Raw genomic sequence first — 26,906 nt, 5'->3', positions numbered from 1 at the left:
CAAAAAAAAAAAAAACATTTGCAGTTCTCCAATCTCCATGGAAGCACGTGGATTTTTCTTTTTTTTTCTTTCTTTCCCTTTTTTTCATTTTAAACGATTGCATTTCTTTCCCTTTTTTTTTATTATAAGCAATTGCGTTTTTTTTTTCTTTTCATACGCGCCATGCATGTCCCACAACAACAACAAAATAAAACACGATTTGCATTGTCTTTTCTCTATCAACTGAATAAGGTCTGCTTGCATGTTTTTTTTTTTTTTTTCTAAGCGGCATATCAAACCGACCGAAAACTTTTCTCGCTATTTGTCTGGGTTTTTTTTTTTTTATAAATCGTCTAGCTTTTTTTTCTTTAAGGACCCATTCCCATTCATGTCATGATTTTCCATCGATAACAAGGTTTATTCTCGCATCGATGATGGAAACTGGTCAAAATTCGGCATCAATGTAAAAGATTGTGTGTTTGCATCCTTATTCATTATTCTTTATTATTATTATTAAACGTTTACTTTTTACTGTTTCTTGTTACTTTTACTACGAAGGGTACTTTTAAGAGTAAATTTGTTAACTTATATGGAACGACTCATCAAGAACTTGTTTACGTTAGACTCGAAGACAGCCATATTGTAGTCAGCCGGAAAGCAGGAAAATGGAAGACAATTCCACAGGCGTGCAGTTCTAAGAAAGAAGCTTTGCTCATAGAATCTACGTTTAGGATTAGGCACAGATAAAGTGTGGGGGGGAATTATTGATAGTGTTTTAAGCTAGACGAGTGTTTCTTGTGAAAGTTTGGCAAGAGGGGCCCATACACTGAAGCTCAGTCGAACATGTTCCATGAAAATAACGATACATCAGAGACAAACTCGGAACATCTCTTCTGTGAGATAGAGGTTGCAGGGAAGAGAAAAGGATGTCTCCTACAAGACTACGAAGTCTATTTTGAACTCTATCAAGGCAGAACGAGTCCTTAATCGTTTATTTTACTTTGTTTTCTTTTTACTGTTTCTTGTTACTTTTACTACTAAGGGTACTTTTAAGAGTCTGTGTTCTTACATATATGGGTGTGTATGTGTATGCTCTTATGTACAGTTCACTGTTCTATGTGGGTGTGTGTTCTTATACATACACCGTTTCTTGCCTTGGAAAGTTTCCAAAGGAGACGTGTATGCGCAATGTAATGTGAACATACCTGATTGCCTTGACCAGCGGGTGATATCTTTGTGGACGCTGCTGGTCTCCATCTCGTTGGGGAGTGATCACTGCAGACAGATTCATTAATGACAATAAGATGGACTGAAGCTTCAATCTTTTATTTAAGGCAAGCCTATCATCTCGGACCCTGGTTGTCGGGGAGGGACCCAAATTCTCATCCGCTTCATCTGCTGCCTAAAACCACTCTTTGCCCATGTGGTCGTCAACCGGAAGAGCCTATGACCACAATCCCGTGTCACCCCTAATTTCCGATGCATTCTATCTAGGTCGTCAAAGATGACTTGGTCTGACGCCTGTCAAACCCAACCTTTTCTGACTCCGCTAAATTGCTGATGGGAAACAAAATATGCTTACATAACTTTCTATTTCTAAAACTACCTATATAGCATTTAATCTGGGATTCCCGATACTACAATATTACGAACATTAAATTAGCATATCTATATACTAATTTAATGTTCGTAGTATGTTATCACCTGCTGTCCTCCTTTTTAATAAATAGGATCTCCCAATTGAATAACATATAATCTGGAAAGCGTGACTCCCCTCTTTCTTTTCCACCCAGCCCATTCACTTCTCTGGGCACACACACACACCTGGAATCTTTAGGTGTTTTAATGTTTTTAGGGCACAACCTAATAAAATAAATAATTCCATGCAAGCTTCTGAAATGACGAACGCAACAACTTCATAAAATGTAGCACAGAAAAGGTTTATTAAGGAGAATGTTCACCACATGATATGTTCCTGGTCAAAAGCTGGACTCTGGCTATGCTGATGCTAAACGGTAATTATTCCCAGTGGAATTGTCAATACCGGATGAAATAACACTGAGGTGGAGAGAGCGAAGAAAAGGGATCCGTTCTGTTTGGTGTCTCTCTCAGTAAGGAAAAGTTCTTATTCTTCAAACCAGATGCTGGCCGATTTCCTTAGGGGATAGAAAGAATCAATGCACCGCACCTCTGGTTGGTCAATATGTGGCCAAATAGCACAGGGGAGAGGCATTGATTCGTGAAAGAAAAAAGTTTCATTTGTTTCTTCTACAAATCTTAGGAAGATCTCTATCATTCCAGTAATTATAGGACCAAAAGAATTAAAAAAAACTATCTGGTAAATATGTGGTTGAACCAAGTACAAGAGAGATTCAGGCAATTGCACTTAAAGGGACTGTCAGAATCTTAAAAAGATCTCTCGGTGGAATATATAAAATAAAAAGGTAAATATTTAGCATCTGGTAGGACACACCACCCCCAACTTGAACAAACTGATAAGAAAATTAAAAAGAAAAACACACAAAATTCGTTTTTATACATGTTTCAAGCATAAGGATAAGATTTTAGTGTTTTTATTTAATGTAAAATGGGTAATTTTTTACTTTATTTCCACTCATGTTTAAAAGTACCACTTGTTGGTCTTCGAGTATGCTGGAAAAAGAATATCACATGTAAATTTTGTACAGACAATTAGTTTTCTGGATATTAAGAATTTTTTTTTATCCTAATGTATTACTTAATAGATGTTAGTGGCGTTCACCATTCTTAACATGAGGAGGAGGATGTTTTGTAACAGATGTGCTTTAGTACTTTTTGGTTGGGAAAAAACATGGCCACCAGTAAAAACAATGGATTAGATTGAATAATAAAGATCTTAATATCCAGTAAACTACTTATCTGCACAAAATTTAAATGTGGTATTCGTTTTCAGCATATTCGAAAACCTCTAAAAGTCGTCATTTTAAAGGTAAGTGTTAGTTGAGGTGGAAAGAAAGTAAAAAAAAAAAATACTGTGTAGTGACTGCTACATATGGCCAGAACAAATCTTCAGCAGAAATATTTTCGTAGTAATCACCGTTTTCAATGCCCATAAATATCAGAATGCGTAAGCACTCAATGTTGCAATTTAACCATCTGCACACATGGAACAAAGGAACTGTTACATTTCTGCATGTAGTGATACAGCAAACAGGCTGGAACGTTTGAGAAAATCGTTATATAAAGATTTGCTGTGAAAATCAGACCAGTTTATTCCTGTTTTTCTCTTATCTTCCCCAAGACTGGATGTCAGGATAACTCCACAACTGGGAGGCATTAAAATCCCCTGTCTTGAATTTGCGCACCACGCACATGAACCTTAATTCTCATCATGGAAAATTACCACATCGAATGAGAATTAATTCTTCTTTTAAACAATGTTATTTCAAACTACTATTTCTTATGTGATGAACACACACACACACACACACATTTCGCTTACATGATTTAATAACTGTTTTTCTCTCAGAAAATAATTGCATTAATTTCAAGCCACGTATGACACTCTGTTCATAAAAGTCAGTAATTTCAAACTTCGTGTTACTTTTACGAAATTGTTACTTTGGTATTCCTGCATTATGAACACTCCACACAAGAAAACACTTATGTTGGAATAATTGCACTAATATTCCTAACGCGTAAATAAATGTTATTTCGTATTAATACAGTGATTTCAAGTTCTTTGTCAAGTGTTATTTTCCAGAGTTATTTCTATATTTTTATTTTATGTATGTGAGGATGTGATCTGGTGACATCTTTCTATTAATCGGTGATCGCGTTAAATTTACCTTTAACAATCCCGCAAATACCCTACTACTTTCGACTTCAATAAGATTCCTGCACCTGCAACCTCGCTCCTAAAAATTGATAAATCCCAATTATGAATTGGTGAAAGCCAACTCCCACCCTTATCAGTTAGTGACTCCACGGCCAGCACCTACAATTGGTAACTTCGCTGTGAGTCCTACAATTGGCGACCCCGACTACAAAAGCAACATGCAACCTCTGCACATCCTCTTACAACTGTAAAATGTTTATTTGATTCTGAAAAGCAATAGTGTCGAGCATTACACAAACACAAGAAAAATGGCTGTGTGCTATCTCATATATTTGAAGTTTCGACAATGACTTAAAAATTATACAAAATACTGTTAGAAACCCAGACAATAAATGTTCCTCTGATATTTATTGGGTAGATTTCTAACAGTATTTTTATAATTTTTAATTTTTAACTCATTGTCGAGACTTCAAAGATACAAGAGATACCACACGGCCATATTTTTGTTGTGCTCGACTACCTGTTTTTCGGACCAAATAAATATTTTACATTAAATAAAAACACTAAAAACTTATCCAGTTAGGTAGAAGAATAACTTATGTTGTTTTTGGTAACATTTATTTGTTATATATTTCTTCTTTTACCACTTTTTCGAATCTCTGTGGATTGTAAAACAAACCCTCCAAACAACATAAAACTATTTTTAATACCTAAACAGATTTTTTTTCTCGCGTTCTTCTATGACCGTGATATTTATAAATTACCGTCTATTGTTAACTACTTGAGACACCTCTACTGGGAATGTTAACGGGGCTGCCCAAGCAATTTTATTCGCCTAGAATGTTCTTCCTCTAATGCACTAGAATTTCAAATAAGAAAATTTTCCTAAAATCGTGTACACGCGATGAAAGGGAGATAACTACCAAGACTAGATTTTTTGTTGATTAGAACTCTTTTGAAAAGAGAAAATCGTTTTAGCCATTTTACGGTGCGTCCGAAAATCAGGTTTTGCTGAAATATAGATTCAGGTATTCATTTTTTTCCTCATTTCCTTTTTAATGCAATATTTACTGAAATGACAATTTAATACACGACTCATTAAATTTTATTTTCTAGTCAATGTTTCTGTAAAAATCGATGCTTTTTTTTATTTATTTTTATTTTTTTTTTATTAGAATTGAATGTCTGGATCTAGGATTAGTCATTTTTCATTTTTGTCGGAGATCACTAGGTGCTTGTATAGATCAGCCCCCATGGCTGCTGATAGTCGTTCAGTAAAATCCGGTAATGGATTCCGAAAAGCAACCACACAAAATTAAACTCGAGGGTGGGGGGTGTTTTACAATCCACAGAGGTATGAAAAAGTTGTCATATATATATAATATATATATATTAACAAATAACTTATCAAAGGCAAGATAAGTTACTTTTCTACCTAACTAGATAAGTTTTTTAGTGTTTTTATTCAATGTAAAACGTTTATTGGATTAAAAAAAAAACAAGTAATGTTTAGTGCTACTGCTAAGAAGAAAAAAAAAATGACCGCGATTTCTCTGTACATCTTTCAAGTCTCGACAATGACTTCAAAATAAGAAATAAACAAAATAGTGATAGAAAGCCACCCAATAAATGTTATCGTGACATTTATTGCCTAGGTTTTCGCCATCACTTTGTTTTATCTTTTATTTATAGATCTTGACTTTGATAACATTTATTTAGGTACGGCCAAAAATGGTGGAATAAAGATAGGGGAACATAGGTAGGTGTATCAGAATTTTTGTAGGAATTTTTGACACCCCTAACACGAAGATGCGAATAAAATATAAAGAAAACTCGTAATTTCTCTTTTAAAAGTGGGTTGTTTATTTTCTTTATGGATTATACTTTCAAAATAAACTATTAAAGTTGTTTTAAAAGTAACAGAAATATTTTTTTTTTTTAAACAGTAATGAATTTTACGAACTCAATATTTTTCAATTTTTAAACTTTTAAAAAATCTATCAAAATTTTTCTATTGATTCTATTTTTACAATATTTTCAGGGTCAATGTGAAATTTTATGCTGTTTCCAATAAACCGAATATAATATTTTAGACAAACGTTTTTTTTTTTAATTCACGCCCCCCCCCCCCCATTTTCAAGTGTCTATTAAAAAGTAAATAATTAATTTACTCACCAAAGTTTTATATATCACAAATTGAAGAGAAAAGGGCAAATAAATAATATATTCAAATTTAAAACAAAAAAAAGTAGTGTTTTTTTAGAAATTTACCTGTAAAGTTCGAAGTTTAAAACCTTTTTTTTTTTTTTTAAGCCACGTTGTTTGTTTTTTCGGGTTTGTATTACTGTACACATAGATTCGAAAAAGTTGTCAAAAAACAAATATATAACAAATAAATGTTATCAAATAAAGATAAGTTATTTTGCTACCAAACTGGATATATTTTTTTGTTTTTATTTAATGTAGCATGTTTATTCAGCTCGAAAAGCTGAGTGTTTACCGATGTATTGGAAAATTCAAAATGGCGGCCGACTCTCTCTCGGGGAGGGTAAGTTTGGGAAAAGGTATTATAAATAATAAACTAGACAAAATACTGTTAGAAATTCGCTCAATATATGTTACCGTGTCATAAGTTGACATATATTCGGTTGTTTTTTAATAGTATTTTGTCTAGTTTATTATTTATAACATCTTTTCCCAAACTTACCATGTTAAAGAGACAGTCGGGCGCCATTTTGAATTTTCCAATACATCGGTAAACACTGCATGTTTTTCGAGCTGAATAAACATGTTACATTGAATAAAAACACGAAAATTATATCCAGTTTGGTAGAAAAGTAACTTATCTTGCTTTTGATAACATTTATTTGTTATATATTTGTTTTTTGACAACTTTTTCGAATCTATGTGTACAGTAATACAAACCCGCTGTTTTCCTTTTTTCTTCCAGATGTGCATCCGTACATCCCTATCATGAACATTTGTCTAACTTTTACCATTTTTAATTTAATTATTTTTCTATGTTCCTGCTTTTGAATAAATAAGTTTTATTTTTCAAGGTTATATAAAAATTGTTACGCCAAAATTTTCACATTCATGCAAGCAAGGAAAATATTAGAATCGTTCATATAAAAATTATGCGAAACCTGTAATTTAAAAAAAAAAAAAAAAAAAAAAAGTAGAAATATGAAGTGTAATAAGTCCCCAGATGTACCTCTCCATCGTACAGTATATCGATACTCTATGGTTGACTGGGATAGCTTCCGCACATTTATATCAGATCTATCTCTGCGTTCCATGTTTATAAAGGATGTGTCCTCTGTGTCCTCTATAGTATCAGACCTGACAGAATGGTTAATTGTAGATATAGATCATTTCATACCCTCGAAAAAATTCCAGCAAAAACCTAACAGCCAGCTGTGGTTCTCTCCGGAATGTGCTGCTGCCATTGCGCATAGAAATCACTTTTTACATTGCTTCCAACGTAATAGATGTATTGAGACTAAAGCCGCTTTCAGGAATGCCAGCAACCACTGTAAAAAAGTAATAAAGAACGCAAGAGAGTTGTATGCTCAGTCCGTCAAGTCCAAAGTAGCTGAGCAGCGGCTTGGTTTCCACCAGTTTTGGCAAATAGCAAACAGAATCCTGAACAGAAGCATGTGCTCTATCCCAACTCTAATAAATGGACCTGAGGTTAACTCCTCAGCATCAGACAAAGCCAAACTCTTTGCTAAGAACTTTGCAGCTAATTCTAACCTTTGCGACCAAGGCTGCCAGCCTCCAATATTTCCTCCTGTATCAGAAAATATGCTATGTGATATACAAATATCTGTATGTGATGTTGCCAAGCTAATCAAAAACCTTGATTCCAGTAAAGCAACCGGCCCTGACGGTATTCCAATTATAGTACTCAAAAGACTTCAACCAGAACTTGCGCCCATCCTTACGAAACTGTTTAAACGTTGTCTTAAGAAGAATTGCTTCCCGTCACCCTGGAAAATCTCATCAGTATGCCCCGTATTTAAGAATTCAGGTGATTGGTCATCTCTCTCACAGTACAGGTCAATAAGTCTCCTGTGTGTCATGAGTAAATTGCTGGAATCTGTGTTAAATACAGAAGTAATCAACCATCTCAGCAAAAATAACCTTCTTAGTGATACACAATATGGTTTCCGTTCTGCTAGATCTACAGCAGATGTGCTTACAGTTATATCTCATAGGATTAGCAAATCTCTCGACAGAGGCTATCTTTTTAGGGCAATTGCTCTTGACATATCAAAGGCCTTTGATAGAGTATGGCATAAAGGTTTACTTCACAAGATCTCCAGCTATGGTATAGCTGGAAATGTCTTCTCAATTATTAAATCGTTTCTCTCTGATAGGTTCATAAGAGTAGTTGTTGATGGGGAGAAATCAGAAGCTCTTAGTATTAATGCTGGAGTCCCTCAGGGGTCCATCCTGGGCCCTACTCTCTTCCTGGTATATATTAATGATCTTCCAAATCACATCCTTACATCATTCGTAGACATCTATGCTGATGACACTATTATCTATGGTAGCACATCTAAGACCGTAAACGACCAAGTTCTCTCTAATTCTCTCTCCTCTGATCTTGAGCAAGTTGTACAATGGAGAAAGAGGTGGCTTGTTACTTTTAATGCATCTAAGACCAAGCTTTTATCTTTACATCATCAACGCTCTGATCCCCATCTGGCATCAATTGAAATGAATGGCTCAAGAAACACCCGTCTAGCAGAAAACACTATCACTAGTTTCCCCCACTCTTTATCTGTGCCTAAACCTAAGCGTAGATTCCATGAGCAAAGCTTCTTTCTTAGAACTGCACGCCTGTGGAATTGTCTTCCGTTTTTCTGCTTTCCAGCTGACTACAATATGGTTGTCTTCAAGTTTTTGATGAGCCGTTCCATATAAGTTAACAAAGTTATCGAATCTCCATTACTAACGATTACTATATTGTCCAATTTCTACTGTACACTCCTTACCCCCCTATCCTCGAGTGACCTCTTGGCCTTGATAAGTGGTGATGCCTATGTAACAAGAAAAAAAAAAATTTATTTTTTTTTTGCTATCATGATCTTTTTGTGTGAAAATATTAAATAAACAATGCTTAATTCAACAATAATATCGGTAGTTCGAGAAATTAATTTTTCTTCGAGTTATATCGAAATTTGTTAATATGAACTTTAGGGGCTTTTTTTTTCGTAATGTTCCTGTAAAAATTAATTTTTTTTTTTTTTTTTTAGTTCGAGTGACTGTCATTTAATTATTTCTAGCCTGGGTGTTTGTTGTAGGGGTGTTTGCTAAAAACTAATTCTCTATGCCATGCCTTATGCCTTGTTCATATAAAATAAATCCATACACTATGCCTTATGCCGTATGCACGTAACTAGTGTATTATATGCACCGCTCTTATGCAGGTATCGCTTCTCGTATACATACTATACTATATGAAGACTTTCATTCACGTTTACTTCTATATATGGACTAAGACATACCCACATGCAGACATCCCTGGCCCCCCATTGAGGCATAAGAGCGGCGCATATAATACACTAGTTACATGTATAAGGCATAGTATAAAGGTTTATTTTATATGAACAAAGCATAAGGAATGGCATAGAGAATAAGTTTTTGGTAATAAATGCAGACACACTGATATTATTGTAGCTCTTTTATGAAAACTACAAAAGTATTTATCTAAGCTAGCAGGGACACCCGGATGACCAGGTCGTAAAATACACTTAAATATGATATTTTAATTCATGCAGATTTCATAGAGAGTTAATTTTCTATCGATTCTTATATATTATAAAGTTGCGATTTCCAAAATAAAAGAAGATATATGCATATGACATGAGTTCCTTCAGCTATAACCGAAACCAAACCTTATGAAGAAGAAAAAAAAAGTATATATATATATATATATATATATATATATATATAACTTGAGTTCTTTCAGCTATAATCGAAACTGAAACCAAAACTTATGAAGAATTCTTGGTAAAATTATTTATAAAAATATGAATAACTTGAGTGCCATTAGCTATAATCAAAACCAAAACTTATGAAGAATTCTTCATAAAATTATTTATTACAAGAAATGGAAGGTCATAATAATTAAACGACAGTCACTCAGAAAAAAAAAAAAAGATGTAAGCTTGACACACAAAATAACACGCGATATTGTATTAATACATAGGGGTTTGTATTACTGTACACATAGATTCGAAAAAGTTGTCAAAAAACAAATATATAACAAATAAATGTTATCGAAGGCAAGATAAGTTACTTTTCTACCTAACTGGATATATTTTTTTGTGTTTTTATTCAATGTAACATGTTTATTCAGCTCGAAAAGCATACAGTGTTTACCGATGTATTGGAAAATTCAAAATGGCGCCCGACACTCTCTTTAATACGGTACGTTTAGGAAAAGATGTTATAAATAATAAACTAGACAAAATACTGTTAGAAATTCGCTCATTATATGTTACCGTGACATAAGTTGACATATATTCGGTGTTTTTTTAATAGTATTTTGTCTAGTTTATTATTTATAACACCTTTTCCCAAACTTACCATGTTAAAGAGAGTGTCGGGCGCCATTTTGAATTTTCCAATACATCGGTAAACACTGCATGTTTTTCGAGCTGAATAAACATGTTACATTGAATAAAAACAAAAAAAATGTATCCAGTTTGGTAGAAAAGTAACTTATCTTGCCTTTGATAATATTTATTTGTTATATATTTGTTTTTTGACAACTTTTTCGAATCTATGTGTACAGTAATACAAACCCATATATAGATATTGCTCACAAATTGACAAAATGATATGAGGGAATACTTGTCCCTTTTGGAATGAACAGATGCAACACATCTAATTGTTTTCTAATTACAAAATATTTTAAATATTTTTCATATTAAAAAAGTGAAAATAAAAAATTTCCTTTATTTTTAATATTCTTTATTAAATACAAAAAAAAAAAACGTTCATCATTTTATTTTATTTTTATTTGAAGTAGATAAACATTGCTTATTGGCTAATGGAAAAACAACTTCATCAATGTTCGAAAAATGAACTTTATAATTTATATAAAAATCTTCCTTTTTCAGCGTCCTGACAAAATGGATTTGTCAGTATATATTTGATTTCTGGAAAATAATGAAATTTCTTTGTATCAAAAAAAAAAAAAAAAAAAAAAAGAAATCTGCTTCCTTGTCCTACTGATTATTTCAGTATCCTAAATTATCTGAAACAAAATAACATTATTTCGTTAGTAAATGCTAGTTATCTCCCTTAGATAAAGGCCAAATCCCAAATAAACGCACATTTTACTTTAGATAAAAACACTAAAAACTTATCCAGCTAGGTAAAAGAATAAATGTCACGGTAACATTTATTGGGTGGGTTTCTAACAATATTTGTATAATTTTTAACTCTTTTTCGAGACTTCAGAGATACCATGTGCCCCTTTTTTTCTTGTGCTCGTGTAACGCTCAATACTATTTGCTTTTTGAATTGGAAAAACATTTAAAAGTAAGAAAATACATAAAAAACTTATCCAACTATGTCGAAGAGTAACTTATCTTGCCTTTGGTAACATTTATTTGTTATATATTTGTTTTTGTCCACTTTTTCAAATATCTGTAGAATGTAAAACAAATTCATTAAATTATTTAAAAAAAAAGTGTTTTCAAGTTATTACATTCAATTTTTATGATATTTTTGTTTATTAAATAGATGAAAGTACAAAATAGTTACAAAACACCCTCCTCTCCCCATGTTAATAATGGCTTTCTAAATAACAATGTTATTATTTCAGGATGGTAACATAAATGCACAAGTGCTATAATTTTTCTTATTTCGAATTATTTAAGTAAAAATTCCATGCAAATGTCCATGAGAACCTTCAAATTTGTTAGAATAATTTTTATAAAAATTTAATCAAGTAAAAATTTCATTTTTTTTTTTTTTACTTGATTAAAACATTCGAAATAAGAAAAATGATTTTTTGTTTTAATTTTATTATATATATATTCATTTTTTTTTTTTTTTTATAAAGGAGTTACCACTCATCAAGGCTTGGAGACCACTTCAGGATAAGGATTAATAAGTGCACACTAGTAATTAATGGGACAACATCGAGGTAATCGTTAGTAGTGAAAATTTGGTAAGTTGGATTACTTAAGAGGATGGCTCATCAAAAATTTGTTTACATTGGACTTGAAGACAACCATATTGTAGTCAGTTGGAAAGCAGGAAAACAGAAGACAGTTCCACAGGCGTGCACTTCTAAGAAAGAAGCTTTGTTCATGGAATCTACGTTTAGGTTTAGGCACGGATAAAGAGTGGGGGGGAATTATTGATAGTGTTTTCAGCTAGATGAGTGTTTCTTGTGAAAGTTTGGCGAGGAGGGGACCATAGATTGAAGCTCAGTCGAGCACTTTCCATGAAAATAATGATAAAGCGAAAACAAACTCGCTACATCTTTTCTGTAAGATAGAGGTTGCAGGGAAGAAAAAAGGACATCTCCTATGAGGCTATGAAGTCTATTTTGAACTCTATCAAGGTAGGATAAGTCCTTTCTAGCAGCTCCTGGCCAGATGTGGCAACAGTACTCCATCCTTGGACGAACTTGGCTCTTATATAGATAGAAAATTGCATCAGCAGTGAGATATCTACTGGATTGATAGAAGAATCCCACCATTTTTCCAGCGGCTTTGGCAACAGATTTGTGAAAGTCAAGCTAGAGAAGACCATAGATGGAGCTCAGATGAGCACTTACCATGAAAATAATGATAAAGAAGAGACAGACTCGCAACGTCTCTTCTCCCACTAGGGTATGAAGTCTACTTTGAACTCTGTCAGGGCAGGATAAGCTGCTAGAAGCAGCTTATCCTGCCCAGATGTGCCAACAGTATTCCATGCTTGGACGTACTTGGCTCTTATACATGTTTTGTGTTTCAGTTGGATATGGATTAAGCTTAAAAAAAAACAAAAAAAAAAAACAATGTTCATGACCGTTTTGGTTAAAAAAAAAAAAAAGTAGGCATTACAGAAGCATGGGTGATCCAGACCAGTGTCCGTTAAAAATTGTTTACTGGTTCTCGTACTGAGTTTTGCTTTCAGAATAGGAGCGTGGGGGTGAGAAAAAAAATTAGACTGTAAACAAGAGAGAAAAAGTTCCAACTCTTGTTGGAAAATTGACATGTATCAGATTTGAATTATAGACGGCTAACATACTTCCTGTGTCCGGTGTGTCTGCTACTCGAAGTGGTGACAAGACAAATCAGTTCCTCCACTTTGTTGTTCTTCAGTATTTCTATTGTGAAGCGATTTATTGAAATAAAATATAAGAAAAGGACATTATTGGAAAGTATGCAATAAAAATTAACAGTTATATAAATAAAAATAACACCATTAGTCTTTATTTTCACTTTTTTCCTGGCTGACATTGCTTCATAAATAAATAGTTCATTTCTTAAAACAATTTTTAAACATGTTTTCAATAATTCTTTTAAAAAAAAAAAAAAAAAGAAAAAAAAAGAGTGCAGAAAAGTGTTTTCAATAATTATTTAAAAAAAAAAAAAAATGAAACTAATTTCAATAATTCTTAATCAAAATAAGGCTGCAAAAAAACTTTTCAATGATTATTGAATAAAAAAGAATGATCAGAAAAAAAACGTAATTAAAAAAGAATGCATGTACAGGGGAGATATTGGCGTGAGAGAAAAAAAGCGAAGGAACTGATTTGCCTTGTCACCACTTCCGGTAGCAGACACATCGGAAGTGTAGAGTTGAATGTAATAAGCAAAGAAGAAAGCGCCCACGTGTGCGTGCATTATGTGGTTGTATGACTTACCTTCAGGTGGGATCTTAAGAAGAGAGAGATTAAAGGTGGGATCTTCAGGAGAGAGATTAAAGATGGCGGCCGTGGATTTATAAGGTGTAGTCTTATGGAATCGCATGAGATTATACTGCACACATATACAAATGGGATGAAGTCAGTTTTCTAATAAAATGCCTATTGGCAGAGGTGAGGAGGAGAATGCATGCTGGAAGGTGAGAAAGTTGACAGTGATGAATTCTAGCTGAACTTTTATTTATTTTATTTTATTTTTTTTTTTTTTGCTGTTTACCAGCCCATTTAACTGCAGAAAGTTAGGAAGTATGTTGGTTGACTATTACCCATTGCATTGAATTTGATCCTTGGTCATTAGACACCAATTAACCTAAATTTGCTTTTCTTATTAAAACTCCTTAAGCTTTAGATGTTCTCCAGAATAAAAATCATGTAATGGATTTTTATCGAAATTGAAATAATAAAAAATATCTTTATTATTTTGATTGTCGTAAAAGAAGCATAAGTAATGCAAAAAAATTTGGGAATTAATTTTAACCGTCCTGCGACAGGTATTTTACCAGCATATTTAGTTATATATATAAGTGTGTTCGATATATATTATTTTAATTGGAATTCATTATTGAGATGAATATTATTTTATTAATTTATTCATTGCGGATAATTATCCTCATCTTTCTTAGTTGCCATTTTCAACGTTTCAGCTAACTATTCCTCTGAAACAACAATTAAAAAAAGATGAGGATGATAGTCCGCAATAAATAAATTAATAAAAATAATACTCATCTCAATAATGAATTCCAATCAAAATAATATATATACCATTCAGAACGGACCATGGAAGATCAGATAATAAATAAACGTGGATTTATAAGACTCCAAAATCCAACCTTGATCGCCCTTCGGGGCCCGTGGCGCAGTGGATAGACGTTGAATCTCTACGGTTCCAGCTGAGCATTGTCTGAAGATAGTAGTTTCAATCTGTCAGTAATTTTCCCCACTCTTTATCTGTGCCTAAATCAAAACGTAGATTCCATGAGCAAAGCTTCCTTCTTAGAAGTGCATGCCTGTGGAACTCTCTTCCATTTGCCTGTTTCCCACCTGACTACAACTTGGATGCCTTCAAGTCCAACATAAACAAATTCCTGATAAACCACCCCCTTAAGTAAGACACTTTATCAGATCTCCATTACTAACGATTACTACGATATTGTCCCATTGATTACTGCACACACACACACACACACGCGCGCGATAACCCTTATCCTCGAGTGGCCTCTGGGCCTTGATAAGCGGTGACTTCCATGTAAAAAAAAAAAATCTTACCCAACAGCCGGCCAGAGGCTTACTTGACTAAAACGTGGTGAGACGACAACAACTATGGAAGGCAGTAATTGCTACGGATGCAGTTAAGAGATTCGGAGTTTCTATCCCGTCGCGGTTACCACCTGACAAAGGCCATAGGAATAGTTGGCTGAAACGTTGTGAAACAAAAACTAAAAAAAGATGAGGATGATAGTCTGCAATAAATTATTAAAGTGTGTTTGATTATTTATTATTGATATGTATATAGGAAAAAAGATGGTTATTGTTATACTAGCAGCTTAATGCTTATTTTAATTCATGCAGATTTTGTATTTATTATTAGAGCCAATTCTCTATTGTATATTATATTGTACCTAATATATAGTATTGATTTCAAAAGTTAACAAAGAAATGACTTATTTGCCATCAGCAAAAGCAGAAACCAAAACATTTAGTGCTCCAGCCATTTTCCTTACCGTTTGAGCTATCGACAGATAAGAAAAATTTTAAATTAAACTACTTCAAGCTCTGAATGAATTTTTGCATGCATAAAACTAATAGAAATATGTCGGCAAGTTGGAATAGACATTTTGCATTATAACTTGCCGACATATTTCTGTAAATGTTTTTCATCCATCCAAACAAAGATTTTACTCATTATAAACCATCCTTAGTGTATGATTACTATTTCCTGTTAATTTCAGTGTTGTGTGACTCGTAGTTTATGAGTTTATCAGTTACATCTTTACGTACACACACACACACAGATTTACTGTTTTGTCTATATAGATTTATAATTGATATTTTTTTTTATTTTTCATTTCAGATACCTGAAAGAAAAAACATTCAAAGTATTTTGGAATATATTTGAGAAATTAAAAAAAACAAAAAGAATTCTAATCAGAATTTCCAGATATCTTTAAGCGCCGCCAAAAATACTGCTGGTTCCAGAGAAGATATGAGTTTGTGATCTTCATTGATGAAAAAATTCTTGAAGAGTTCTTCTGAATAAACAAGTTGAGGAAAATCATTAATACGTATAACCTTAAAAGTATTTCAACCTTTAAAATTATTAAAAAAAAAAAAAAAAAAAAAAAAAGAAAATTTTTTGAAGAAGTACTCGGAAATAAATGTTGCCGTTACAAGAAAAAGAAAAAGTAGTTCCTTGCAGCATACTCTTCTACGTGTTGCATCTATCTGTAAACATTGTCTGGGGCGAATTCCAAAGAAAAAAAATTAATTTTTTTTTTAAAAGTTCTGTATTAATGTTTCATAAAATAAAATTTGTATTTGGTACCCCCCCCCCTGAAAATCAGAAATGATGTCATTTGGGTCAGTTACCAAAGCAAGCATGAATTTCTTCCGATGTACAGTTTGTAACGAAACATTTAAATATTACTTGTCTTATGTTCATTGCGACATACTCTTCTACAACGTGTTGGGTCTACATATATGAACGTGAAAAATGTTACATTGCCTGACGCGAATTCCATAGGAAAAAAAATTAATTTAAAAAAAATTTTTTTAAAGTCGTATTAAAATTTCATAAAATAAAATTCATCCTTGGTACAAAAAAAAAACCCCCAAAAAGCCCTGAAAATCAGAAATGATGTCATCCAGGTTGGATACGAAAACAGGCATGAATTTTTTCCAATGTACGGTTTGTAGCAAAACATTTACCAATTCGTTCCTTTACATTGAACACCTGAAACAACATTCTCATTCGACAAGAGACGATCTGGGGGGAAAGACCCTCACCCCGAAAATAAGAACTAATGACAGCCCATTTGAATGCGCATACTGCAAAAAGCCGTTCTCCTATTACAGTAAACTTCGCGAACATATTCGATCACATACAGGTGAGAAGCCATTTAAATGCATCTTCTGCGGAAAGACGTTCTCGCAGTCCGGCTCTCTTAACAAACACAGACGAACGCACTGCCGCCAGAAACGGTTTCAGTGCCACCTATGTCCAGAAAGGTTCATCCGTTATGATAGCCTTACTAGGCATTTGAAAACTCATCTCGAGAACAAGGTCTTCAAGTGCCAAAAATGTCCTATTGTATTGCCAAATTCTGATAAATTCCAAGCCCACATGACGATCCATGAAAGAAAGATAGCACTCCTTCGGTGCCGTTATTGCAAAGCGGCATTTTTGTCTCGTGATTCTTTGACAAAGCATCTCAAAGTTCATAGCCAAAAAGGAAACCTTGTTTGTCCATTTTGTCGTAAGGATTTTTTCTATCCAAGCAAATTCAATGAACATCTACGTAGTCATACTGGAGAAAAACCATACCAATGTATTCACTGCGGAAAAAAATTTTCCCAGTCCGGATCTCTAACCAAGCACATCCGGACTCATGTTACCAGCACTAAAACGTTTTCTGATCAATTTCTCCGACCTCAAATTTTAAGAACACCAGAACAGTCACAACAAAAATTATCCTCACAGTTAAATCTCTGCGAACCTTTTTTGTCAACAGGTTTGTCTGACAGACTTAAATTACCTGAATTAAATTTACAAAATAAAATTACTGCAATTGCAGGGAAGTTCAATAGTTTCAATCCATCAGAACAATCAGAACAAATTTTAAGAACACCAGAACAAAAATTATCCTCACAGTTAAATGTCTGCGAACCTCTTTTATCAACAGGTTTGTCTGACAGACTTAAATTACCTAAATTAAATTTACAAAATAAAATGACTGCATTTGCAGGAAAGTTCAATAGTTTTAATCCACCAGAACGGCAACAAAAAATTTTATCCACACAGTTAAATATCTGCGAACCTCTTTTATCAACAGGCTTATTAAACTTAGAAAATAAAACAGCTGCAGTTGCAGAGAAGTCCAATGTTTTTAATTTTAGTCAACAACTCCAAGGTTTAAGTCTGATGCAATTGTATAACTGTAAATACTGTCCAGCATCTTTTTCTGATGTGGTCACTTTGGCTTGGCATTTAAAGCTTCATAACCAGGCTAAAGTCTACCGATGTCCGTACTGTGGAAAAATATTTTTCTACCGAAGCAAATTAACTGAGCACATCCGTTCGCATACGGGTGAAAAGCCATTCATGTGCGTCAATTGTGGGAAGTCTTTTTCACAATCTGGATCGTTGACGAAACACATTCGAATTCACAAAACTAAGAAACTGCTCAGTTTTCCGTCCGAAAATTCAAGGGCAACAACGTCGTCAACCACAAAGCCCTTTCAAGACAGAGGAAGCGAATCCGTTTTAAACAGCCGTTATGTTGTCACGAATCTGAGGAATGAAAATATAGTTAACAACATTATCGATATTGATAATAATAATAATATTGGCATTTCTAACTATCACACTATTGCTAATGATCAGAACCATAATGGCGAAAATATGCTTAATGCTACAAATTCTTATATGTTTAACAAGAACATATTTAATGTAAAAAATGCTGATGTGTTTAACAACAATGTAAATTTGCTTAATGCAAAAAATGCTGATGTGTTTAACAACAATGTAAACTTGCTTAATGCAAAAAATGCTGATGTGTTTAAGAACAAGAACGTATTTAATGCAAAAAATGCTGATGCGTTTAACAACAATGAGAATGTGTTTAATGCAAAAAATGCTGATGCGTTTAACAACAATGAGAACGTGTTTAATGCAAAAAATGCTGATGCGTTTAACAACAATGAGAATGTATTAAATGTAAAAAATGCTGATGCATTTAGCAAGGACATATTTCATGTAAAAAATGCTGATGTGTTTAACTATAATGAGAACGTGTTTAATGTAAAAACTACTGATACAATTAACAAGAACATATTTAATGTAAAAAATGAAGTAAATAACAATGCGGATGAAGATAGTGAAAACGTTTTAAAAATCAGTATCGAAAATGATATAAACATCAACAGAAAAACTAACGTTGCAACTGTAGACAATACAGGGTTGCTTAAAAAAGTAAAAATTGAAAACATTGCTGATGAGGATTACCCTGCAAAAGTGTCCAAAGTAAATATTGAGAGTAAAGAAGGCGTTAAGGAGGTGTTATCATCTTTAACACAACAGTTGGATCCGAGCCATGTCTCACAGAGACAAAGTCCAAATGATGGAATAGTGAATGCAGTAAATGTCAAAGATGAGTTACTGCAGACAAAAGATGACCGGTTTTTCTGTCAGCACTGCAAGACAGGCTTTTCTGAGTTATCCAGGTACACGCAACATCTAAAATTGCACGGACAGAGGGAACTGTTTGAATGTGAATATTGCAAAAAGCGATTTCTTTACATTAGTAAACTGAACGAACATCTCCGATCACACACCGGACAAAAACCATATCATTGTATGTCTTGTAATAAATCATACACGCAACAGGGTTCACTCACAAAACACCTTCGGACTCACAACTTTGCAGCCAGCCCATACCAAAAGCTTATGGGATAGAAATTAAAACTCTCTGATTACTAAAATGTTTGTTTAAATTTAGTCAATTACGACTGTTAAGTTGAAGAGAGAACTTGTTCCTATCCAGAATTCACCTGATATTTAAAAAAAAAATAAAAATAAAGACAAATCTGTATAATGTATGTACCTGTAACAAAATGAAAGTATCATATTCCAAAAATCACATAAATTAATCAAGTAGTTTTATTTAAAAAAAAAAAAAAAGAAAATCAAATTTTATGAGTCTTGTGCACTATTTTGAAAGCCATCTAAAAAAACAAAAAAAAGCAAATAGAGATAACTCAATAATTCTTGCAAGGTTTATGTTGTAATGCCTACTAATTTCTATTAATCACTTAAAAATGGTTTTCTTATCTTCTATTAGTGTGCATGTATGTGTTTGTATGTCTTTTCGAAATCCAAAGCGAATAAGAATGATTCTGGTACTGTCTTAAAAAAACGGACTCACATGCATGATATGTGAAATGTAGAAGAAAATATTCATTTTTTTTATTTTTTTATTTTACCTTTACGACTGCAGAATCTGATGGGGGGCGGGGGTCATGTAAAATTGTCTCTTTCTAAACGATCTCAACATCTGCGTATGCGTGAACAACTTCACCTCATGGATATGTTAAATACATAAATTTGCAACATCATAGTATAACTCCTGCCATGGCCGAATGAGTGAGACAATTGCCTCAGAATTATTAGTTTTTATGTTCGCTCCCACCTTATGGCAGATCTTTTTTTTTTTTTTTTTTGTTTTTTTTGTTTTTACATATTCTTTAGAAAATTTTAAATTTAACCATGTTTTAATTTTAAGATATGTTAAAATTAAAATATGTTAAAATTAACATGTTTTAATTTTAATATATTTTAGAAATATTTTTTAAAACTTTCAGTAAGCTTTTTACATTTAAACATTTAAAATTTTTTTTAAATATTTTTTTTTGTATTTTGTGTTTACTTAACTCAAAACAAATATATTAAAGAAATTTTTTTATCTGCGGTTGACTAAATTAAAACAAAAATCATTTTTCTTATTTCTTTCATTGGCGGTTGATTTAGCTGAGGGTTAATTTAACGATCAATCGAAATGCATGAATAATTACTTACGTAAATCAATATATTTTTTATTTCAATCGTATTCGCTTAAAACTTTTTCCTCACTTCTACATGCCCCTCTTCCAAATTTGTAGCAGTGGACTGACATCAGTGGATTTTTTTTTCAAAATGATATAAATTATTGCACAGTAAAAATGATTGAATTAAAACAAAAATCATTTAGCAAGTGTAGTCAAACGCAAATTCACACACCTGCTAGTTTAAAATAAAACTACTTGATCAATTTACATGATTTTTGGAATATGGTCTTTTCATTCTGTAACGGGTATGTACAGCATGAAGATTTTTCTGTATTTTTGTTTTCTATAATATAAATCTCACCTGTTTGTATGTATGTCTGCCTAAAACTTTTGACAGAGGCGACAGATTTTCACGAGATCGGTATCTTTTTGAAGCCTGACCCTTCGGATGACAAATATCGAAAAATTGATAAAACATTAGTTCCTTCACCCTCAACTGGGCACTTTTCTACAAAGAGAGGGGTTACTTTTTTCACCAATGTTTTCGGAAGTCATTCTCTCTTTTCGATTGACTAGTCTTAATTTAAACCTTTGCCACTTCCGGTTTGGCGATGGACGCAACTGCAAAGACGTCACGTTATTTTTATTTATTTATTTTTTTTTTTTACATTTTTTTCCTCCTTTGCAGTACAGGTTCAAGCCTGTCTGTCTAATACCACTTTTTTTTTTGCTTAACACACACCTCCAAACACACACCACACACCTTTTTGATTGACTAACCTTAATTCAAACCTTCGCCACTTCCAGTTTAGCGATGGATGCAATGGTAAAGACATCACCGTTCTTTTTTTTTGTTTTTTTTTCACATGCTTCGAGTTTGAGTCAGCTTGCCTGCCTACTACCACTTTTATTTTATTTTGCTCTACACACACCTCCAAACACCTGGGCAACGCCAGGCACCCAGGCTAGTTTAATATAAGGGTAATCCTGGACAAGAATCAGTGGATTTTTTTTTTTTTTTTCAAACTGATATAAATTATTCCACAGTAAAAATAATTAAAACAAAAATAATTTCGCAAGTGTAGTCAAATGCAAATTCACACACCTGCTAGTTTAAAATAAAACTACTTGATTTTTGGAATATGGTCTTTTCATTCTGTAATGGATATGTATAACATGAAGATTTTTGTTTTTTGTTATAGGGTAATTCTGGACAAGAATCAAGTGTGTTAACTGATTCTGAGAAAGGCTGACAATATCATTGTGAAAATTGTTTTTAAATTTGAACTGCGAGGAAGCAGATGAGAGGAAGACCGATGATAAGATGCATGTCTTACACAATGATTTTCGAAAACTGGCTTTCGTCTTTGGATGTTTTTGAAGCATGTGATCCACAGGTGGTCAACCTTTGATGGTGGAAAGCAATTAGTTAGGCAACTTTTATGATAAGGATGGTGGATCAACTCTCAGATCCACAGGTGGTCAACCTTTGAGGGTGGAATTGTGATTAGTTAGCCAACTTTTACAATGTTGCTCAGGATCACCATGTGTATTTTTTCAAGTTTTAGATTGACATATAAACAGACATTTGCTCTTTATTTATATAATTATAAAACTCTGAACCTTGCTTGCTTCATGTCTTCAATGATAGGGCAATTCCATATTTTAAAAAATTACAGGATTACAGGTGAATTATATATATATATATATATGTTAAGATTTGTTGTAGGCATTTTTTTTTTGTTTTGTTTAGCAATATTAACAATTTCAAAACGCTGTTATTTTTATTTTTTCGCTACCTTAGCGTTTTTTTTTGTTTTTTTTAAGCTATAAGCTCTTATTGTTATTCATATATATATATATATATATGAATAGATCCCCTTATTTTTTATGAGACATATTTATTTTTATTATTAAATATAATTTTACATGATGCTTGTAAAAATAAATATTTAATAATCAAAAAAAAATATATATGGGGCATGGCTCTGAGACTAAGGAATGAGGGTGGATAGTTGTATGTTTGGTTTCGATTCTAGGTGATTGCACTAAAGTCATATATATATATATATATCTTTTTGATCTCACTACTATATATTAAGTTCCATATAATAATCAATAAAGAATTGTCTTCATAATAATAAATACATAATCTACATGAATTAAAATATATTTAAGCGTATCTTACGACCGGGCAATGCCGGGTAGCCTGCTAGTATAGATTAATGGGTTTCATTTATAAATTAAATAGAATCTGTCCGCAGTATGAATTGAAAATGCATTCAGTGGTGAATTCCGAATTTTGAAGTAGTGTATCATCATCATCATGTGTCCTGTCTGGTACGGGCATTGACGGCTATACCTCTCTATCTCTCTCCCTCGAGGCATTCATGAATTCATTGTTGCTCATCCCTACTGAGCGATGTGTTCTGAGTCAGAAACCTATTCACGCTGTTTCTCGAATAAAGAGTTTGATGTATTGCCATACCTTTCTTTACAGTTGTACAGACTGTAGATTGCAGTTTCTTTCTGTCCGAGCAGTGTGCATACTGGGTGATTGTTCTAACCATTGTACCTAGAGGTATCTTCTGCTCAGCACAACGAAATACGAAACCATGAACAGAATTATTTCTGTTTGCTTCCGTATTACATCAGTCACCTGCTTTTGATGACCTCGTGTTACTCTGATCGGGCGTGGGAGTATAAGTGGGTTCTCGACCATACCCAAGAGTCTCCCACAGACTAGCGGATGGAAGGAGGCGCCTTACTTTTACTTTGACAATAGTCAAGGAGGAGTGTGTAATGACCCCCTTAATTAGTATTACTCCCAGGTCTACCTTGATCTAAAGTGGTAATACGTGCCAGAGTTCTATTTACGAGTTTGCAGATCATTTATTTAAAAAAAAAAATACATGCATATAAAGTAAATTAAGACACAAACTAATTGTATACAAAAAATATGTATGATTTCAATTTAAAGTGAACCGAAAACAGTTGACATATATAAGCCAGAAAATAGGTCTGAGAAGTTGCATATGTTGTTGGCATTCCATCAAATAAAAAGTGACAATCCTCTAATTTATAAAACTCACTATGTCTGTTTGTCTCTCCATATTTTCAAACTCTATCTCTTCCGAAACTAAAAGTTGCAGAACGGTGCTAGAGGCATCAGATGATTGGATTTTTTATGGACGATTCTTTTATGCCGGTTATAATAGTTTTTAAGGGGTCAAAATTGAAAAAAATCGTTATTTTGTATATCGATTTTAGTTTATTTTTAATCAGTTCATATGTGTGTCACGTTGGTACAGTGGTAACGTTACCAGCTTTGAATGCTACAGTTTTGCTTTTGGTTTCGATTCTAACTAATGGCACCCAAATACCTTTTAAAAAGTTTTTAAATCACGACTTATCATAATATATATATATATATATATATGAAATCTGGACAAATTAAAATATCGTATTTAAGCGTATTTTATGACCAGGCAAAGCCTCCCAACCTTGCTAGTCATTAATATAATAATCTACAACAATCTAGATGAAAATGCAAATAATGATTATCGTTAAAGCATTTGCTTTTCACAAAAATTATGGAAAATTGGTCGATAAAGTCACACTCCGTAATAGAAATAAAAAAAACAAATCTAGCACAATCTAGATGGATATTACACTTTTATTTGCAAGTCAAAATGCCAAGGAACGTTATTTTGGTCAAATATTCTTTAAATAAATAAAACGAAAATGTCACCTATGGAATCCTTAATACAATTTACTTTCCAGCATGAAAACCGATGCTAAATCAGCATTACTCGATTCGGCATTAAATAACTCGAAATAAGTTGACATGCCGTAAAACCCAACAACTGATTGACATTACTTGATTTGACATTCAATGACCTGAAAAGAGTTGACGTGTCATAAAACCTGACATTCAATTGACATTAATCAATTTGACATTTAATAATCCATGACATGACATGAAATTAAACAACTGATTGACATTCACTGATTCGATCTTAAATAATCCGAGAAATGTTGACATGCCATAAAGCACAAAAATCAATCAACGTTATCTGTTTTGGCATTAAATAATCTGAGGAATAGTAATATGCCGTAAAGCCAAGCAGCCCAAGCACCATGGTCATTTTCGGGATACCAATGGAAAGTGTTATGGCACAGAACTTTCCAAATGTTTTTTTCCCAAATTTCGAGACGGATATTTTATGCAAAGAGACCTTTGCCATGTGAATGACTTGGAAAAAGAAAAGTTTGAGAAATTTCAAACGGCTTAAAAATGCAGGTTGCCCCCCCCCTCCCTCGCATGCCCCGTCATGAAATCTATATATATAAAAGGCAAAATGTGTGTGTGTGTGTGTCTGCCAAAAACTTCTGACAGACACATTGGAACCTGACCAGACTGGTATCGTTTTCAAGCTCGATCCTTCGGACGACAAATATTGTAAAATTGGTCAAAAACATTAATTCCTTCACCCTCAACTGGGCAGTTTTTAACAAGGAGGAGTCGGTTTTTGTGTCGCCATTTTTGCAAGTCCTTAGTCGATTGACCAAGCTTAATTTTGACATTCATGACTTCAGGTCATGCCATGGAGACATCAGCAAAGACGTCACTTTTTTTTTCTCCCTCTTTTGCGTTACAGATTCGAGCCTGCCTGCCTACTACCACTTTTTTTTTTTTTTTTTTATTCGACACACCCAGGCAACGCCGGATTGTTTTTTTTTCTTTCTTTTTTTTTTTTTTTTAAATTTTTTGTTTTGATGTGATTTTTTCCATTCGCTTCTTCTTTCTCTTTTACATCCCACCTCTACACACCCGGGCAACGCCGGGTACCCCCGCTAGTTGTTAATAAAGTTCACAGTTCTTTTCTATAATCTAATTATCTATTTCATTTAACATCTGCTTTACATGTTGGCATGTGCTGGCAGCTTTTTGAAATTGCATTTGAAGCTAACCTATCTCTGGCCAAGGCTTTTTCCCTCTTTCTCCTAAATATATCCATCTACTGCCAACTTATTTTGCTACTTCAACTGTTCTATGTTTATTAATCCAAACATCTTATCTATTCTTCATCTTTTTCTTCATCATTATCATAATCATCATCATCATCATCATCGGCTTAGCATCCGTTTTTTATGCTGGCATGTAAATTTTATTAATGACTAACCTGACTGCCCAGCATTGCCCTGGTTTGTGGGGGTGTATGTTGAGCCAAAAAAAATAAATAAATAAAATAAAAAAAGTGGTAGTAGGCAGGCTCGAACCCGTACTGTGATGCGAAGGAGGAAAAGAATGTGAAAAAAAAATGTGACGTCTTTGCCATTGCATCCATCGCAAAACCAGAAGTGGCGAACATCAAAATTAAGGCTAGTCAATCGAAAAGAGAAGATAACTTGTGAAAATATCGGCGAAAAAAAGCGACCCCCCCTCCTCATAGAAAAGTGCCCAGTTGAGGGTGAAGGAATTAATGTTTTTGGCCAATTTTTCGATATTTGTCGTCCGAAAGTTTGAAGTTTAAAACGATACCAGTTTCATCACGTTCTGACGCATATGTCAAGTTTTTTAGAAGACATTCATACACACAGATGTTTGCCGTTTATATTATAGATTCCATACGTGACATTTGGGAGGGGGGATATAATTTTTTTAATAAACTTGTTTTTTAAGAATCTGCCTTTGAATCAACATTCGTCAGATTGAATTTTTGAAAAATATAACTTGACCGTTGGGTCAGTACTTGTTATGTATGTTTGTTATGTAGAAAATATAATTAAATATTCATGAACAGCTTTTTGAATTCTCAAGTATTTTTTTTTTTTTTACTTACAAGATTCTATGTGTGTATATATGAGTCCGTTTCATAATGATATATATTATATTCAGACCATATCCGAAATGGCTGGGCTGATTTTTTTCGCTATTTTTAAATTTCACACATTTACTTTGTATCTGGGAGTGTTCTTAGATGGGTTTTGTATTAAAATGCATTTGATAAGTATCGATAATCTAAAAAATTTGATTAAAGAAGGAACAGTCTGATTTTAACCAAAGTTAACACCTTTGTACAAGCTAACATCACAAATGCATTTGATAATTTTTATCACCGCACAAGTAGAAAGGCCAGTCATATAAAATCAACAGTTAGGAGTGCGCTTGAAATTAATGTTTCTGTTTAGAGCAAAATTGTGCCATGATATTTGAATTTTACATTTTAAACCATTATACAAAAATAATTTTATAAAATCAATCATAGCAGGGTTCTATGGACAAACTCATCTTTAGTTAACCTTTGACAACTAAATATTTTCGTTTACTAGCCAAATAAAAAAGTTACTAGCCAAACCCACATGATTTTTAGAATATGACATCTTCGTTCTTTGACGAGT

At 33.1% G+C, this 26,906-nt stretch overlaps 1 protein-coding gene across 4 annotated transcripts; it reads left to right on the top strand.

Annotated features, from left to right (window-relative positions):
• Window positions 1–148: 148 nt before the first annotated feature.
• Window positions 149–26,312, top strand: LOC145265535 (uncharacterized). 4 transcript variants are annotated; one of them, XM_080121465.1, is made up of 3 exons: window positions 4,760–4,824; window positions 11,883–11,990; window positions 15,814–26,312. In XM_080121465.1, exon 3 carries the CDS (start codon window positions 16,594–16,596, stop codon window positions 19,411–19,413), a length of 2,820 nt encoding a protein of 939 aa, XP_079977591.1. In that variant the 5' UTR covers window positions 4,760–4,824; window positions 11,883–11,990; window positions 15,814–16,593; the 3' UTR covers window positions 19,414–26,312. The 4 variants fall into 4 exon arrangements, with proteins under 4 accessions (XP_079977593.1, XP_079977590.1, XP_079977591.1 ...); XM_080121467.1 differs by lacking the exons at window positions 4,760–4,824; window positions 11,883–11,990 and adding an exon at window positions 149–231; XM_080121464.1 differs by lacking the exon at window positions 11,883–11,990 and having other exon boundaries at window positions 4,713–4,824.
• The last annotated feature ends 594 nt before the right edge of the window (window positions 26,313–26,906 follow it).

Source organism: Euprymna scolopes, chromosome 40, assembly GCF_053919585.1.
Source record: "Euprymna scolopes isolate OS-2025 chromosome 40, ASM5391958v1, whole genome shotgun sequence".
Classification (NCBI taxonomy): domain Eukaryota; kingdom Metazoa; phylum Mollusca; class Cephalopoda; order Sepiida; family Sepiolidae; genus Euprymna; species Euprymna scolopes.
The sequence above is the reverse complement of the archived record's forward strand: the minus strand, read 5'-3'. Positions and strand labels throughout refer to the sequence as shown.